The sequence below is a fragment of the Ovis aries genome, chromosome 2, assembly GCF_016772045.2.
Source record: "Ovis aries strain OAR_USU_Benz2616 breed Rambouillet chromosome 2, ARS-UI_Ramb_v3.0, whole genome shotgun sequence".
Taxonomy (NCBI): Eukaryota; Metazoa; Chordata; class Mammalia; order Artiodactyla; family Bovidae; genus Ovis; species Ovis aries.
In genome coordinates, this window is record NC_056055.1 from 148,604,502 (window position 1) to 148,621,600 (window position 17,099).

The 17,099-nt window shown below is 39.7% G+C and overlaps 1 protein-coding gene across 2 annotated transcripts in view; it reads right to left on the minus strand.

The window, feature by feature from the left end:
* The window catches only part of TANK (TRAF family member associated NFKB activator), a 79,198-nt gene extending 62,352 nt beyond the window's left edge, over positions 1 to 16,846 (minus strand). For both annotated transcript variants that reach the window (XM_004004666.4, XM_012135846.4), the window contains exon 1: positions 15,743 to 16,846. In XM_004004666.4, coding sequence (XP_004004715.2) covers positions 15,743 to 15,777 — 35 coding nt within the window. In that variant the 5' untranslated portion in view covers positions 15,778 to 16,846. The remainder of the gene's footprint in view (positions 1 to 15,742) is intronic.
* Positions 16,847 to 17,099: the final 253 nt, after the last annotated feature.

Sequence of the window (17,099 nt, forward strand, 5' to 3'; positions counted from 1 at the left end):
CTGCTGGATCATAGAAAAAGCAAGAGAATTCCAGAGAAAATATCTACTTCTGCTTCATTGAGTGCACTAAAGCCTTTGACTGTGTGGATCACAACAAACTGTGGAAAATTCTTAAAGAGACAGGAATACCAGACTACTTTACCTGCTTCCTGAGAAACCTGTATGCAGGTCAAAGAGCAACAGTTAGAACTGGACATGAAACAATGAACTGGCTCCAAACTGGGAAAGGAGTACATCAAGGCTGTATACTGTCACTCTGTTTATTTAACTTACATGCAGAGCACATTATGCAAAATGCCAGGTTTGATGAAGCACAAGCTGGAATCAACACTGCCAGGAGAAATATCAATAACCTCAGATATGCAGATGACACCACACTTATGGCAGAAAGCGAAGAGGAACTAAAGAGCCTCTTGATGAAAGTGAAAGAGGAGAGTGAAAAAGTTGGCTTAAAACTCAACATTCAGAAAACTAAGATTATGGCATCCAATCCCACCACTTCATGGCAAATAGATGGGTAAACAATAGAAACAGTGACAGACTTTATTATCTTGGACTCCAAAATCACTGCAGATGGTGAGTGCAGCCATGAAATTAAAAGATGCTTGCTCCTTGGAAGAAAACTATGACAAACCTAGACAGCACATTAAAAAACAGAGACATTACTTTGCCAACAAAGGTCCTCCTCGTCAAAGCTATGGTTTTTCCAGTAGTCATATGTGGATGTGAGCGTTGGACTATAAAGAAAGCTGAGTGCCAAAGAATTGATGCTTTTGAACTGCGGTGTTAGAGAAGACTCTTGAGAGTCCCTTGGACTGCAAGGAGATCAAACCAGTCAATTCTAAAAGATTGATTTCCTTTAGCATATTCATTGGCAAGACTGATGATGAAAAGCCAATACTTTGGCCACCTGATGTGAAGAATTGACTCATCAGAAAAGACCCTAATGCTTGGAAAGATTGAAGGCAGGAGGAGAAGGGGACAACAGAGGATGAGATGGTTGGATGGCATCACCGACTCACTGGACATGAGTTTGAGTGAACTCCGGGAGTTGGTGATAGACAGGGAAGCCTGGTGTGCTGCAGTCCATGGGGTCGCAGAGTTGGACACAACTGAGCTGAACTAAACTGACAAGATATCATCCTTGTCAACTTTATGATTAGATAACATTTCTAAACAAATACAAAGTACAGAAGCTTTTGTTCGGCAAACATAGTGATTTATTTTTCCTCATAAATGATATCTTAGATTTAAAAATTAAAAACAAGTTAGCATGGCAATTCATTTCCTGATAGTGAGAAGTGTGGAATAAAATTACATGGGATGTCCTAGAAGAGATATGATATGATACTGTGAAAATGTGATATGAAAATACATGATATAACACTGTGAAAATTAATGACTTTAACAATTATATATTTCCTCCTAACACTTTACTAGGTAGAATGGGAAAAAAAGTACAGGCTTTGAATTCAGATCTCAGACCTGCAATTTTTCTGGCTATTTACTTAGTTTCTCTGAGTTTAGTTTTTTATATATAGTTTGTAGGTTTATTGTGAAGACTGAGATCATATGTGAAACATATCTGGTAACTGTTTCTCAATATCCATTCTCTACTCCTCTGGTATTCCTGAATTTTAGCTGATGTGGTCACGTGACTATGTTCTGGTCATTGGCAAGCAAGCGTAACTTCCAAGACAAGGTCTCTTTCTTTTCCCCCTTCCTTCTCCTTTATTGTGGTGAGTCACCCGAAACATTGTGGTGAGGGCAATACTTCCGGATGGTGGAGCAACAGGGGATGTAGAACGACAGGAATAAAGAAGCCGAGGTCCCTGACCCTGTGGGGCTGCTGTATCGACTCGGGACATCTTACACTTTGAATTGTCATACATGAGAGAAATAAAATATCCATCTTGTTGGTTTAAGCCACTGCCACTGGGGAGTTCTCAGAAGAGAAGCTGAGCTGTATCCCAACTGGTACCATATTCAAGACTGACCCAGCACTGCAGACACAGTAGGTTCCCTTTTTTTCCCATGGGAAAGAGACAAACTTATATAGTCTTTGCCTTTTTCTCTAATTAGAGCTTATAATTAGCAAGGCAAAAACACATGAGCTCACCTAAAGGTTCACCCCAGATCTGTGCATTTCATTATACATAGGTTTTACCTCAAAGGAAGAAGAGAAGAACTGTTAAGTAAAAGTGTAAGCAGTAAAAAGGTATAATAGAAGGAACAATTAAAACGAGAGAACTGTGGAAGGCTTCACAGAGGATCTGACACTTATACTGGGCCCTGAAATATGAGAATGATTTCAACAAGTGGAGTAAAAGGAGAATGAACATTAACTCTGAAAAAGTAGACGCTCTGAGAAATCACTGCTGCTGCTGCTGCTACTAAGTCGCTTCAGTCGTGTCCGACTCTGTGCGACCCCACAGATGGCAGCCCACCAGGCTCCCTGGTCCCTGGGATTCTCCAGGCAAGAACACTGGAGTGGGTTGCCATTTCCTTCTCCAGTGCATGAAAGTGAAAAGTGAATGTCCGACTCTTCACGACCCCATGGACTGCAGCCTACCAGGCTCCTCCGTCCCTGGGATTCTCCAGGCAAGAGTGCTGGAGTGTGAGCTGCCATCACTAGTACACTGCATTTAGGGACTGGTGGTGAGTATATTTACACAAGTGAGGTATGTACACAGAAAGGATGGAGAGGTAAGGGTGCTGAGACAGGATAGTTGGGGCCACCACATATGACTGTCCTTCAATGAAAAAACCCTATGGGTCCCGATCATGTAGACCATAATTGGAATGAAGCACCCTACAGCTACAGAGTGTACTAACTACATAAGCTGTACACAGTAGACTTAGATATGGCCAGACTGCAATAGACCTTGAATGTCACTCCAATTTTAACCTGCTGACATTAAGGAATTTTCAAGCAGGAGATGAATATGTTTTAGAAAGATAAACCAGATACCAGCAGAATATAAACTAATGAGGGAGACAAAATGAGTAGATCCATAGGAAACCATTGTTGTATTCTGGTAAAAGATAAGGGCTTGAACTAGAGTAAGGGAAATGAAAGCTGAATGGATTCAAGAGACATTTTAAAGGCAAAATTAACAGGACTCACTGGCCAACTGGATGTGTACAACAGACAAGAAGGAAGCATTCAGCAACTCTGAGTGAGTTGGCCTGGGATGGAGTCCTAGCATCTATATTTTAATAAGCAAAGTAACCGGTTTATTTTGTTAAAGGTGGTTTGGCCAGCCGTATTTTTCAAAATATAGGGCAAACAGCAATGCCAGTTAGCCACAGAGAAATAGGAAGAAAAACTGAGAGAGACAGGAGAGGATACTGAATTCAATTTTGGACAAAAGTGCTGACAGAGGCATAGTTAACAACAGGCAGGAAAAAATGTGCCAGCTGAGTGACAACGAAATCTAAAGGAAGAAATGATGGCTAAGTAAGCCTTCCCTCCAGCTACTATTCTTAAAGTCCTGTTTTTAATGTCCTCTGATACTGCTGACAGTCAACCAGGCCAAAATCTTTCTATCAATAAGTAAACAAAACCTCTACATTGTTTTAAAACAGTGGAGAGAGAAAGAAGCAAAACTCATTACTGTACCACTTCGTGTCACAAGATATACACCTTTCTTTCTCCCAAATACAAACCAAAATATAGGTAGGAATATTGTCTAGTGCTCTGCTATGTTAACCCTTATACACTGTTAAATAACACAAAAAATAACTTTCTGGTAGAGCGTTTGAATGTGTGAATTTTCTTAAGTCTTTCTAGTCTACTCTACCAAATTATGATAATGAAAATAGTATTAGTAATCATCTTTCACAGGAGTAGAACAGTTTCTACCTATTTTCTGGTTTTAACTTAAAAAGTTTGAAAAAGAAGTCCCTCCATCCCGAAGACAATAGTATAAGAGATGCCACAGGCCGTACCAGATTCATAAAAGGCAAAGTTTTGCTTGAAAAAGTAGTTAAAATTTCATGAGTTAACAGATTAGGGGCCCCTCCAACAACTCTGAGTCATTTACTAAATCACAATCACTATGAAAGGAGAGAGCTTGTCTATGAAAAGAGAATGAAACTTCGGGAGACAGAGGACCTTTTTCACAAAAAGGCCTATTTCCTCTTAAACTGTAGTTTAAATTGCTGGGCAGTCATATTTAGCCTTGAGAATATTATCAATGATAAATGGGAACAGGCAAAAGTCTACATAATTATAAGCTATATTCTGTGCTCTTAATCACTGGCACAGAACTCTTCAAACCCCGGCTTTTAATTTCCCTGAGGACACCTAGAGGCTGTTGGGCCAATGCTTGCCAAGTCACAACTTGTTTTATTAGAAGTAATTGAGAGAACTCCAGGGAGAAAATAAATAAGGTTTCAGAGATTTCCAGATCTCCATTTCCAGGCATTCCCAAGAAGTTTAGGGTGTGACTGTAAATGTGTAATATGATAAAAGTTTAAAACCAGATACAATACTTTTATACCATATAACACACTTTCTTACTCCTATTGTCAAATACTCCTGAATACAGGACCCCAAATCTCTGAAGAACCCTACAAACCAACTTCTCAAACCTGTCTCTGTGCCAAAATTACCCACATTTCCACTCTCTTCAGGGCCACCCCAGTTTTTCTTGAATGTGAATACTCAGATCTAATAAGTCCTTGCATTTGCTATGCTATCCTATTGTGGAGAAGCAAGAGTTTATTAAAACTTTTGATTTGACACTTCATTTCCTTTTGTATCTGGAAAAAATAAAAAGATGCTATAAAATAAAAATTTCAAATCTTATTTTTAACTGAGGCCACATCTTTTGTAAAATATAGTAGCTTCTCTTAATACAAATCAGAGAATCAAAATTAAAAAGCCTAGTCAACCAAAGATAAAATCAGAGCTGGGGTGCAGAATACCTGTCCAAGCTAGACATGCTTGTTGATGGATGAGAGGGAACAAGCTATAACCTTTCTGTGAGCCTCAGTTCCCTCATCTGCCCCAGTTTAGAATGTCTGGAGTACAGCATGCTGTAGGACAATGGTTCTCAACCTGTCAGTACATCAGAATAATCCAGGGCAGTTAAAACAGACAGACAGACAGACAGACAAAAACACTTATCAGCAAACCCCGTCCAAGACTTCTAGGACCATAATTTTTTTTTGGCATGGGGTGGAGCAGGGGGAGGTAGGTGAGGGTAGAAAAAAGAGAGAAACAAGTGTGAGAGATTTCTATTCATTGCCACAGAGGGCCAAGTCATAATGGGAAAGCACTGAACTCTGAAAAATACTACACAAATATGTACCAAGGCAGGGAAATGGGCTTCCATAAAGTGTCCTTTTGTTCCACAGTGATCTGCTTTTTTTAATTGTTCTGGAAGTGCAGAGAATTCAGAATCAAAAATAGCAGTTGCTAAGGTAGATGTTCTTTTTTTTAAAAAAAGGTATTTTGATACTTTGGCAGATGGTTCAGAGCAATAGCACTCTTGCTGATCTTGGTTCATGAAATCTCCACAATTCACCAGTCTATGTGACAAGCGCTTTCTCTATTAATGGAAGAGACACCATTAATGGCATTTGCACTGACGTTCGTGTTGACAAATCTGAGACCACAGCTTTTCTCCCACCAAGCAGTCCTTATAACTTGATTCTCTCTGCTACCAACATTCCAGATCATCTTAATTCTTTTTAAATTCTCTATCTACAGATAGTTGATAAAGGACAGAGATCCCAGTGACAGGCCTTCAATCTGAAAAGGCACACACAGAGCTATGAACCAGAAGATTCTGAACACTAAGAACCTTGTATCTGAAAGGTAAGCATCCCAACAACAGTGGTCGTTCCCTATTTCCTCCTGGGAAACATTAGGGACAGGGGTAGAGAGTCTTACACCTACTGAGAGAAAAATGATTTGCCAGCTACTTTACATAAACTACCTTATTTTAATCTTCCCTCTCTAGATAAGGAAACGGGTTCAAAAGGTTAAATAAGTTGCCTAATGTCAACAAATTAGAAAAATAGAAGACCCAAATAAATCCAGGTCTCTTTGATGTGAAAAGACCAGTATCTTAGTTCTATTCACTGTAATTTAATTTCTATTTTATTTTTAATCAAAGCATAATGCATCAGTATTTTAATGAGACAAATAACTTCATAAGGTTTAAGAAAAACAGTAGCCCCTTACTCTCCTCTTCTCCCTCCCCACTTCCTGGCAACACTTTTCAGCTCTTTTGATTCTTTTTGGTATTTATCTTTGTATTTCTAAATAATTTGCTAATACTGTCACTACTGATTTCTATTTTACTTGTCTTCCCATTATGCAAGACAAGGATTCAGCTCTCTTTTAAGATCTCCCCTCTCTTTATGGCCTCCTCATCCTTCTAACAGTTATGTTATTATTTTGATTAGATTTACATTCCACTTTTACTTTCTTATGACTGTGTGATTATTTACTGCTGAGCCATATAATATACTATGGCTCCTTTTCCTTTCCTGAAAAATATTTTTACTGAAAAAACTTATTTGCTTTACTTATTACTATCAGTAATGCAACTCCTCAATAAGTTCAGACATTACTCTATCAATTTCATTTTCTTACAAGGATCTCTCCTTGAGCTTTCTGACTTGCTCAAGTTTAGACTTATTCATCTCTGTGCAGAGAGGAAGGCCTTCACCTTGAAACCGTCTTTCAACCTGAATTTGATGATTCCCTTTATTCATCTCTCTCTCTCTAGCTGAATCTGCCATTCTCAGTATCCCTAATCTTCATCCTCCCTGTTTTACTCCTCAATTTGGTGGGGTAAACCCTCCAGTAGCTTTCTGATGAAGTGCTTACAAAGTAAATTTTTTGAGACCTTGCTTTTCAGACCTTGCTGAAACTATATTTCAGATAACTGAAAATATCTTCACCCTAAGATTTAACTGACAGTTTGCCAGGTTGAGTCCCAGGTTGGAAGGAATTTTTCCTCAGAATTTTGTAAGTTTTGCTACACTCCCTTTTGTTTTTGTTGAAGTTCAGGGCCATTTTGATTCCTGCTCTTGTACTTAACCCATCTGGAAGTTCATCCTTCAGTTGTTGCAAATTTTCTTGAATTACTTTTTGGGCCATTTCATTCCTTCTCTGCGCCTGTTTGGGACTCCTACTATCGGGATGTTAAATTTTCTGAAGTGATACTCTGACACCCCCTAACTCCTTCTTTTTAAACAAACATTTACCCCCTTACTTTATAGATACACATTATCTTAAGTTTGTTGTCTTTGACAACAAGCACTGTGATGACAAATGGTGTCTAACTAATCCTCAATAAAAAGTAATAATCAAGGAAAATAGTGTGCTTCTGGAACTCCACTGAGGCTGTGGGTGTGTAGCCCAACAATGCTCTACTATCAATTGACCAGTTCAACCAGAGTAGCTCAACTTTGATTAGTTATACACATCTGGATTTCAAGTTTGAAAAGAATCACATGCTTAAAGGTATATTTCCTCCACCCCTTCTGCTTTTCAGTCACCAAGTCATGTCTGACTCTTTGGACCCCATGGACTGCAGAATGCCAGGGCTCCCTATCCCTCACCATTTCCCTGAGTCCCCCCAAGTTCATGTTCACTGAATCGATGATGTCATCCAACCATCTCATTCTCTGTCACCCACTTCTCCTTCTGCCTTCGATCTTTCCTAGCATTAGGGTTTTTTCCAATGAGTCGGATGTTCACATCAGGTGACCAAAGTATTGGAGCTTCAGCTTCAGCATCAGTCCTTCCAATGAGTATTCAGAGTTGATTTTCTTAAGGGCTGACTGGTTTGATCTCCATGCTGTCCAAGGTACTCTCAAGAGTCTTCTCCAGCACCGCAGTTCAAAAGCATCTTTAACAGGGTCTACGAATCCCAGGGACGCGGGAGCCTGGTGGGCTGCCATCTCTGGGGTTGCACAGAGTCGGACATGACTGAAGCTACTTAGCAGCAGCAGCAGCAGCAGCAGCAGCAGCAGCAGAGACAAGTGTGGGTGATTTAGCAAGTAGAAAAAGGGTCCTCTCCTGGGTTTTCCCTACTGTTGAGATTAGTATGCTTCTGGGTAAGTGTTCTACCAGGGTTGACACTTGTGGTAAGAGGCCAGTTTAAACCTAAAGCAGTTTCAGGATGGGGTGATTCTAGATTAACTGTTTACCTCTTCTACTCTGCCCTAGAAAAGAAAGTCACCTGCTTTCCCCAGCCCCTTGGGGTATGAATAATAACAGTTCACATTCTACTTCAGAAAAGTTGCCATCTTAGCAAAGGAAGAGGTGAGTAAGTGAGTGAGAGATACATCCTGTCTTTTCTATTTAGCTCTATGTTTGACTCCTCAGCCACAAAAAGCAACAAAAGCAAAAAGCAGAAAAAAAGTCAATAATGTAGTATATACACATAAATAAAAGAACATCTTCTGTCTTAGATGGTTAAGGTAAACCTTTGATGGCACTGAAAAGTATGTGTGTTTCCTTACTTGAAGAAAGGAAATGGAAGAGAACTGTCACTCCTGACATTTACTTCCAATCATTTTCCACTTTTAAGAGAGTTCCATTAGTACAAGCAGCCAGTTCCCCAAAATGACAGCTTCCATTTCTATCCTCACTTTCCAGGTTGTAAACTTCAGTTATGGATATACCCATAGCACACTGCACTATACTGTCACTGTGTAACACTGTTCCAATCAGGCAGCTGAAATCACAGAAACTTAAGTTATCCAGCAGAGTCAGAATTTGCATTTCGCATTTTTTTTAATATAAGCTGGTTGGCTAAATGCATCAGGATAGATAAGGTAAGACAATCCCACAGATCAAACCCAAAACTCACCAAACTAGGTTCTCTATTTTTCTGGATGTCAGAACTTGGTGAAACTTTTTGTTATCTTCTAAGAGTTAAAAGGAGACTTCACAGCCAAAGACCACACCCATGAGTCTCAGCTTTGCCTCACCTCCTTTTTTATCTCCAGTAGCACTTCTTTCCCTCAAGTTGTATAAAATTCTATGGGTTAAAGTGCAAAATGAAATAGTGTAACACCAAAAGGGAAACTAGACATGTGATGTTCTACCCATCTGAGGCATTGCTCAGTTAGCTTGCTTAGCCATGTTAAGGAGTATCCTTTCCTCTGAGTAGGGGCCATGTGAGAGTCTGGAGATGTGGGAGAAAGAATTATCAGTTTAAAATGGTTACTTATTAAAAAATCTGTCTTTCATAAGTCATATAAAGTGGGGCTCTACAGAATATTCTTGGATGGGGAAAACTTCAAGAGGAAGTTTACATTCAGTATGAAGAGGTATAAGAACTTTGTGGGAAGAAAGGTCACATTTTTATCTCCTAGGATTTGTGGTATTTTAATGTTTATAAAAAAGGAAATATGGATTTAAAAAGGCTGAAAAACATCAATATGAAGGAAAAGGCATTTTAGTTTAGGGATAGCAAATATATAAAGTCATGAAATTAATCATGGTAAAAGCCATATACTTACTGGCTAGAAATAGTAAAACCACTTACATATCCCACAAGAATAGTTGATTTTTTTTTGGAGTAATTTAAAATCATTATCTTGAAGGGACCTGAGTCCCTGATTTCCGTCCTTAGAACAAATCATTCTTCGGAGCAAAATCACCTGATTGAGTTTATTCTGCTGCTGAAGAGAACAATTCTCCATACCTAATTCTACTGCAAATATCTCAAGGATTCCTGTAACTTCAGGTAAGTAACCATCAAACTAGAACTCATTATTTTTCTTAGTCCACTCAATTTCCAATAATTCATAACTACAATGACTTGTAGACAGACTGTTTTCACTGTTAACAACCTGTTTTCAATAGACTCTTCTTTTTTTGCAAAGAAAAAAGCATGGTGGTAAGTGAAAGCTACTACAGCTCATTGCTCAAAATCTTTACCCTCATAATTTAGTAATGATAATTACCATTAAAGAAAGCATATCTCTGAAGTTAAAAAGGAAGAAAACAAGGTTGCTGTTAGGACACTTCTCCCACGAGACAAACAATTAAAAAAGTCTCTTAAGAAATGCTTTTCTTGCTTGAACAACAACATGAATACATTCAACACTACTGAACTGTACACTTAAAAAGGGCTAAGGTGGTAAACTTCACATTATGTGTATTTTACCACAATTAAAAAAAATGTTTTTATAGATTAAGAACTGAAAAACTAACATATACAATTACATAGGTCCCAAAGGCTTGTTTTCAGTTGCCAAGGCTCTGGTACCACTGCCTGTTTCAATTCTCCTCAACTTTTTTGAACAGTTTTCAAACAATGCACCGTTCAAAAGATTCCGTACGCTAATTTGCCACCCACCCACAAGGGAGTTGAATTCATATTCTGTTATCCTTTTTTGAAAATGATTCAGAATCTTGGTTTTGAACTACAGAGAAATTTTGTTCCCTATTCTTGCTAACAGCCTCTTCTTTTCCTCTACCCATGACTGAAAACCATAGCAGTAAGCATGAGAGGCAACATGGGATGAATGGCAGCCACAACGTAAATCCTACAGAAAACAGAAACTAAAACTTGGTTTGACATAATTACACACAATCAAGTTGAAACTGAATAGTAATATTCATGCTTAGAAAGCTGTTAGAAAACAAAAGGATATTGAGTAGCAATAGCTAATCAGCTAAAGCATGAGTATATGGCTGGCTCTTGAACAACACCAGTTTGACGTGCACAAGTCCACTTATCCATAGATATTTTCATGAGTAAATACTGTAGTACTATATGATCTGTCGTTGGCTGAATCCCTGGATGTGGAGTTGCTGATATGGTGGAACCACAGATACACAGGAACTTTGGATACAGAGGGTTAACTTTACATGCAGATTTTCAATTGAGCAGAGGGTTGCCATGCCTAACCTCCGTGTTGTTCAAGGACCAACTGTAGTTAGAATAGTGTTTTACATCAAGAGGCTATGTATTCTTTTTTTTATCATTTCCTGACAGATAACTGGTATGCTTTTAAAAAATATGCAGTTTTTGTCTGTTATAGGTTGTTGTTTAGTTGCTAAGTTGTATTTGATTCTTTGTGACCCCATGGACTGTAGCCCACCAGGATCCTCTGTCCATGGGATTTCCTAGGCAAGAATACTGGAGTGAGTTACCATTTGTTACTCCAAGAAATTTTCCCAACCCAGGGATGGAACCAGTATTTCCTGCACTGGCAGAAGATTCTTTACCAGTGAGCTACCAGGGAAGGGCACACCCCCAAATTATGCCAATACTCACTTGTTCTAGATTAACAGACGTTTAAATTAAGATACTCAAATATCCAAACACTGACAGAATACCTGCATTACTCTGTAAATAACATTCATGAGTGTCCTGAAGTTTCCTCCAGTTCACAGATGTATATTGCTAAACTGCGTTATCTAAGGTAATAGTCTTGCTTGAAAGCAATCAAAAAGTATTTCAAATAATCATTTATAAAAGTGAATAGCTCTCCCAAAGATTACATAATACACTACTATCCACATATTAACAGTAAGCCATTCGTTAGCTGAGTAAACAGTGGGCTGTGGTTATATGGTTTCTATGCCTCAGAAGCCAGCCCTGTTCTTACGTGTGTCCACAGGCTATGTACCATACCTAGACTGTTACTGATTTTCACTTCATATTCAGTATGTAAAAGCATGCTGAGCTTGCATATTTTCTCAGCCACTCATTTTGAAACTCCCCTACAGGATCTGGCTAGAGTAGAATACCAGCTTGGTTACTATCTCCAGAGCAAGAAATTTCCTGGGAAAATTGGGAAGCTGATGACTACAAAGTGAAACTGATGCTTTTTTAGTTGAGTTTCACTCAATGTTTCTTTTAGGGCATAAAAGCTTGCCCATGTAGAAGCAACACCCTTTCCTTTACAAACTGGAGTAGAGGAGAGAAGAAACAGTGAAGCACTTTATCAGCACTTTACTAGACCCTCAGTCTACCTACAGCATTTTCCCTGAAAAATAAAAAAAGGTGGAGGATAAAAGGACCAGGATCAGTAGAGCAGTTCTTCATTCTCTACATTATTGGTGCTTCACACCCCTTCAATTATAAGGATTTACTCTAAGGAGCTTTTGTTTGCCTTTTAAAGTTCTGGATCTTTCTGCTCAATATTACTGCTCCCTTAAGAACAATGTACAGTTGACCTTGAACAACATGGGTTTTAACTGCATGGATATACTTACAGGCGAATTTTTTCCCCCACTAAATACATACTCCAGTACTACACTATGACTGTATCTAAAGATGTAGAACGTCAGAAACAGAGGGCTGACTATAAACTGCTTGCAGATTTTCAACTGCTGGGAGCTGTGGCATCCCTAACCTCTAAGTATTATTTAAGGGTCCACTGTACTTGCAGATGGTTTCATGAATTAATTCTTTCAGACTTTCAGAGAGCTCTTAAACTATTTTAGGTTTCACTGGTGGCTCAGCAAGTTGAGCTGAGTCTGGCAATGCAGCAGATGCTGAGTTCAATCCCTGAGTTAGGAAGATCCCCTGGAGAAGGAAATGGCAACCCACTCCAGTATTCTTGCCTGGGAAATCCCATGCACAGAGGAGCCTCCTGGGCTACAATCCATGGGGTTGCAAAGAGTCAGATACAACGTAGCAACTAAACAACAAGCTATTTAAACTATCTCAAAGCAGAGAAAGAAAGAACTATTCTAAATTCTTTTTAGAAAATCAGCATAGCCTTGATATTAAACTCTGGTAAAGATAACAGGAAGAAAGATGACTACAGATATAACTCAATTACTGATTTATATAAAATTGTTACCAAAAAGAAACCTATATACTTAAATTTAACAAAATGAAGTGTAAGGCTGTTTCAAAAACTAGAAATCAAAGATACAAATGAACTTATTTACAAAACAGAAATAGAGCACAGATGTAGAAAACAAACTTACAGTTAACATGAAATAAAGGGGAGAGGGATAAATTGGAAGACTGGGACTGACATATACACACTATATAAAATAACTAATGAACCTGCTGTATAGCACAGAGAAATCTATTAAATACTCCATAATCAGTATTCAGGTCAAGAAGCAACAATTGTACATGGAACAACAGATTAGTTACGAATCAGGAAAGGAGTATGTCAAGGCCGTATACTGTCACCCTGCTTATTTAATTAATTTGCAGAGAACATCATGCGAAATCCAGGGCTGGATGAAGCACAAGCTGGAATCAAAATTGCCAGGAGAAATATCAATAACCTCAGATACGCAGATGACACCACCCTTATGGCAAAAAGCGAAGAAGAACTAAAGAGCTTCTTGATGAAAGTGAAAGAGGAGAGTGAAAAAGTTGGCTTAAAACTCAACATTCAGGAAACTAAGATCATGGCATCCACATGGCAAATAGATGAGGAAACAATGGAAACTGCAGGTGGTGACTGCAGCCATGAAATTAAAAGATGCTTGTTCCTTGGACGAAAACCTATGACCAACCTAGACAGCATGTTAAAAAGCAGAGACATAACTTTGCCAACAAAGGTCTGTCTAGTTAAAGCTACGATTTTTCCAGTAGTCATGTATGGATGTGAGAGTTGGACTATAAAGAAAGCTGAGCACCAAAGAATTGATGCTTTTGAACTGTGGTGTTGGAGGACTCTCGAGAGTCCCTTGGACTGCAAGGAGATCCAACCAGTCCATCCTAAAGGAAATCAGCCCTGGGTGTTCATTGGAAGGTCTGATGCTGAAGCTGAAAAGCCAATACTTTGGCTACCTGATGCAAAGAACTGACTCACTGGGAAAGACCCTGATGCTGGGAAAGACTGAAGGCGGGAGGAGAAGGGGATGACAGAGGGTTGGATGATATTACCGACTCACTGGACATGAATTTGAGCAAGCCCTCGGAGTTGGTGATGGACAGGGAGGCCTGGCATGCTGCAGTCCATGGGGTCACAAAGAGTCAGACACAACTGAGCAACTGAACTAATGGCCTATATGGGAAAACAAACAAACAAACAAAGTGGATATATGTACATATACTTTGCTGTACATCTGAAATTAACACATTATAAATCAACTATACTCCAATAAAAATTAAAAACAACAACAACAACAAAGGTAGAAATCTACTAAAACAATTTGCTATTCTAAAAGGTCAAGGAAGAAAACCACAAGATTGATCACATTAGATGCCAAAATGCCATATATGACAAAACTCAACTTCCACTCCTGATAAAAATGTTTAGTACTAAAGTAGCAATGAAAATACATCAACAAGAAATATATACACCAAATGAAAACTCAACATCTACTGTTCAAAACTGCTCTCAAAGTGCTAGCCAATGCGAAAGAAAAAACAAAAAAACCCCAACTTCAGACACAATCCAAAATCTATTCCCTGCAAAAATCCCAGTAGCTAGAAATATTAGACACTTCTTTGATAAATAAAATTATTTGAAATTTATTATAAAATTCATATTCAATGATGACACAATAAAAATAACTGCAAATGAATAAATATGATAAGGATGGCCAGAATCACTGTTATTATATATCACTGTTTTGGAGAAACTATAAATTTATAAACAAAAGAAAGATTTAAATATAAAGAAGGAGTTAAGATTATATTCAGATGACTATTTTCCTAGAAAATTCAAGAGACAATTTATTAAAACCAGTAATTTTAGAAAGTTGGCCAGATATATAAATCATCTACATGTCAGTCACAAAATATTAGTGGGTAGTTAAACCCCTCAAGGGCTTCTCTGGTGACTCAGTGGTAAAGAATCTGCCTTCAAAGCAGGAGAATCAGGTTCATTCCCTGGGTTAGAAAGATCTCTTTCCAAGATAAGGAAATGGCAACCCATTTCAGCTTTCTTGCCTGGGAAATCCCATGGACAGAGGAGCCTGGTGGGTTACAGTCCATGAGGTCACAAATAGTTGGACATGACTGAGCAACTATACAGCAACAACAACAAAACTCCCCAAAGAAACCTGTTTTAATGAAATATACATAGTTTACTTTAAATTTTACCTGAGAGAGAACACAATCACCAAGGATATTTGAAGAGGGACTTGCTTTATGAATGACTACAAAATGCCTAATCAAAGAGAGATTGGTAATTGTATAGGAAGAAGCAAATAGAACAAAGGAACACAAGAATCCAAAAAAGACTCATGTAGGCCTGGAAATTTACTCTATTAAGGTAGTTTTTCTAGCCAGTTGGGAATGAATTGATTTCAGCAAATGATTTCAGCAAAAATGGCTAAATCCCTATCTTATACAATATTCAAAAATAATTTTCATACATTTAAATGAGTAAAGCATAACTGTAAGAATATTTAATGAACAATATAGGAAAATATTTTAATAATTTTTTGGTGAGGACCATCTTCTTAAGTGAAAACCTGGGCATTTTAACCCAAAGACTGATAGGTCTTGAAAATATTCGCCATATAAATCACAAAGGGTTAATATATCTGTATCCTAATGAAATACAGATTAAATAATTGTGAAGAACAAGGGCAAAATACATAGATAGGCCATATTAAGAGATGTTTAACTACATTTGGAACACCCAGGCAAAGAAATCCCATGCTGACATTAAGGTAAAGCAGAGCTATATATGGTAAGATTTCCACTATATATATTCTATCTGAAAAACCAAATTATAGGACTGTATGCACATACAATCTTATTTTCATAAGAAAGCGAAATAACACGTTTATGTACACATAAGAGAGATGTGCAAGGCGCTGGAGTACCTGTGGCTGGGGAGAGGGCCGTGAAGGAGTTTCATTTTCTGCTTAAAACATGACTGTTAGCACTTTAGGGTTCTCGGTTCTCTTCCCCTCCCCAATGAGAGGGACAAAACATTTTTTCAGCAGACTACAGAGCTCGCTTCTCTACTCCCCCTCTCTGAAGTGTGTATTCCCGTCGTGGTAGGGAAACAGATCACGCTATTTTCCTCTACTTTCGGGTCACTTCATGACACTTTATATAGCAAAGGCTGCTCTACTTCTCCCTGCTACGGCATAGTAAGAGACACAGAGACTCTTTGGTTTGAGTATCTTTCCCCTCCTTGCTTCACTTCGTGACGAGCACAGCTTGTTACACGTGTAACTCGTCACCAGCCAGTTTACACCACGCTAGGGATTCCGCCTAACGCCCGGTTCCCACTGGGGGCAGGGTTTGCTTCTGCTCTTTCTGCCTCAGCCATCCAGTTTCTCCTTGACCCTCGGGGAGGTTACCCAACTTCTCAGTGACAAGGCTATGATGACACCCCGCAGGAAAGCTGAGAGAGAAACTGTGCAATAACCTTGGGGGAAAAACAACAGAAAGAACCTAGGAAGTTTTTGAAAGAGTAACAAAGATAGTATTAACTTCTGGAAGGCAGCCTCCGGTCCTCAAGAGGGGTTGGGACCTCCAGGTGGGGTCTACTGCTCACTCTGACATCACAGGCCTGCCTCCCCGGTTGGCAGGCCAAGAGATCAAGTCACAGAGAGCGGCCGACGCGGAGTCGGGCAGGATCCCTCCCCGGCAGCCGTCGCAGCAGGGGCCGTCGTTGCTGCGCAGACGCCATGGGCCCGGAAAGCCCCTCCCGGTCCGCTCCGGGACAGGGACCCAGGTGATTTCCTTCGCACAAAGTCCCTCCCCACCATGAGAACTGGTTGTCACTGCAGCTCCTCGGCTTCTCTCCCTGTGGCGCCCATACGGCCAGCGCATCCCTCTTGCTCACACACACAAGTTCTCCGTCGCCGTGCCCGATGCATTCGGACACTGCAACTCGCTAGCGAAGTTTCTTACTCACAGCTCAGGGTTTCCGCACCGGTCTCTCCAGTCTCAAGTCGCCCGGCGCCCAGCCGAGTGACTCCAACCGGAAGTTGTTTTCCGTTCCAGTTCAGAGGGCAGCGCCTGCGCGTGGATCCCTTAACCCTTCACCCTCCACCCCTCCAAGCCAGACCGTGCCCCTGCCGCCACTTCCCTCTAACCTCACCCAAGCCCCGCCCAGCCCTGCCCCGCCCGGCGCAGCCCTGCCCGGACTCAAGGGGGACAACTACAGACCCGGAAAGGCACTCGAAATCAAGTTTAAAGGCCAGCGGAGGGTCTCTTGTTAAAGAT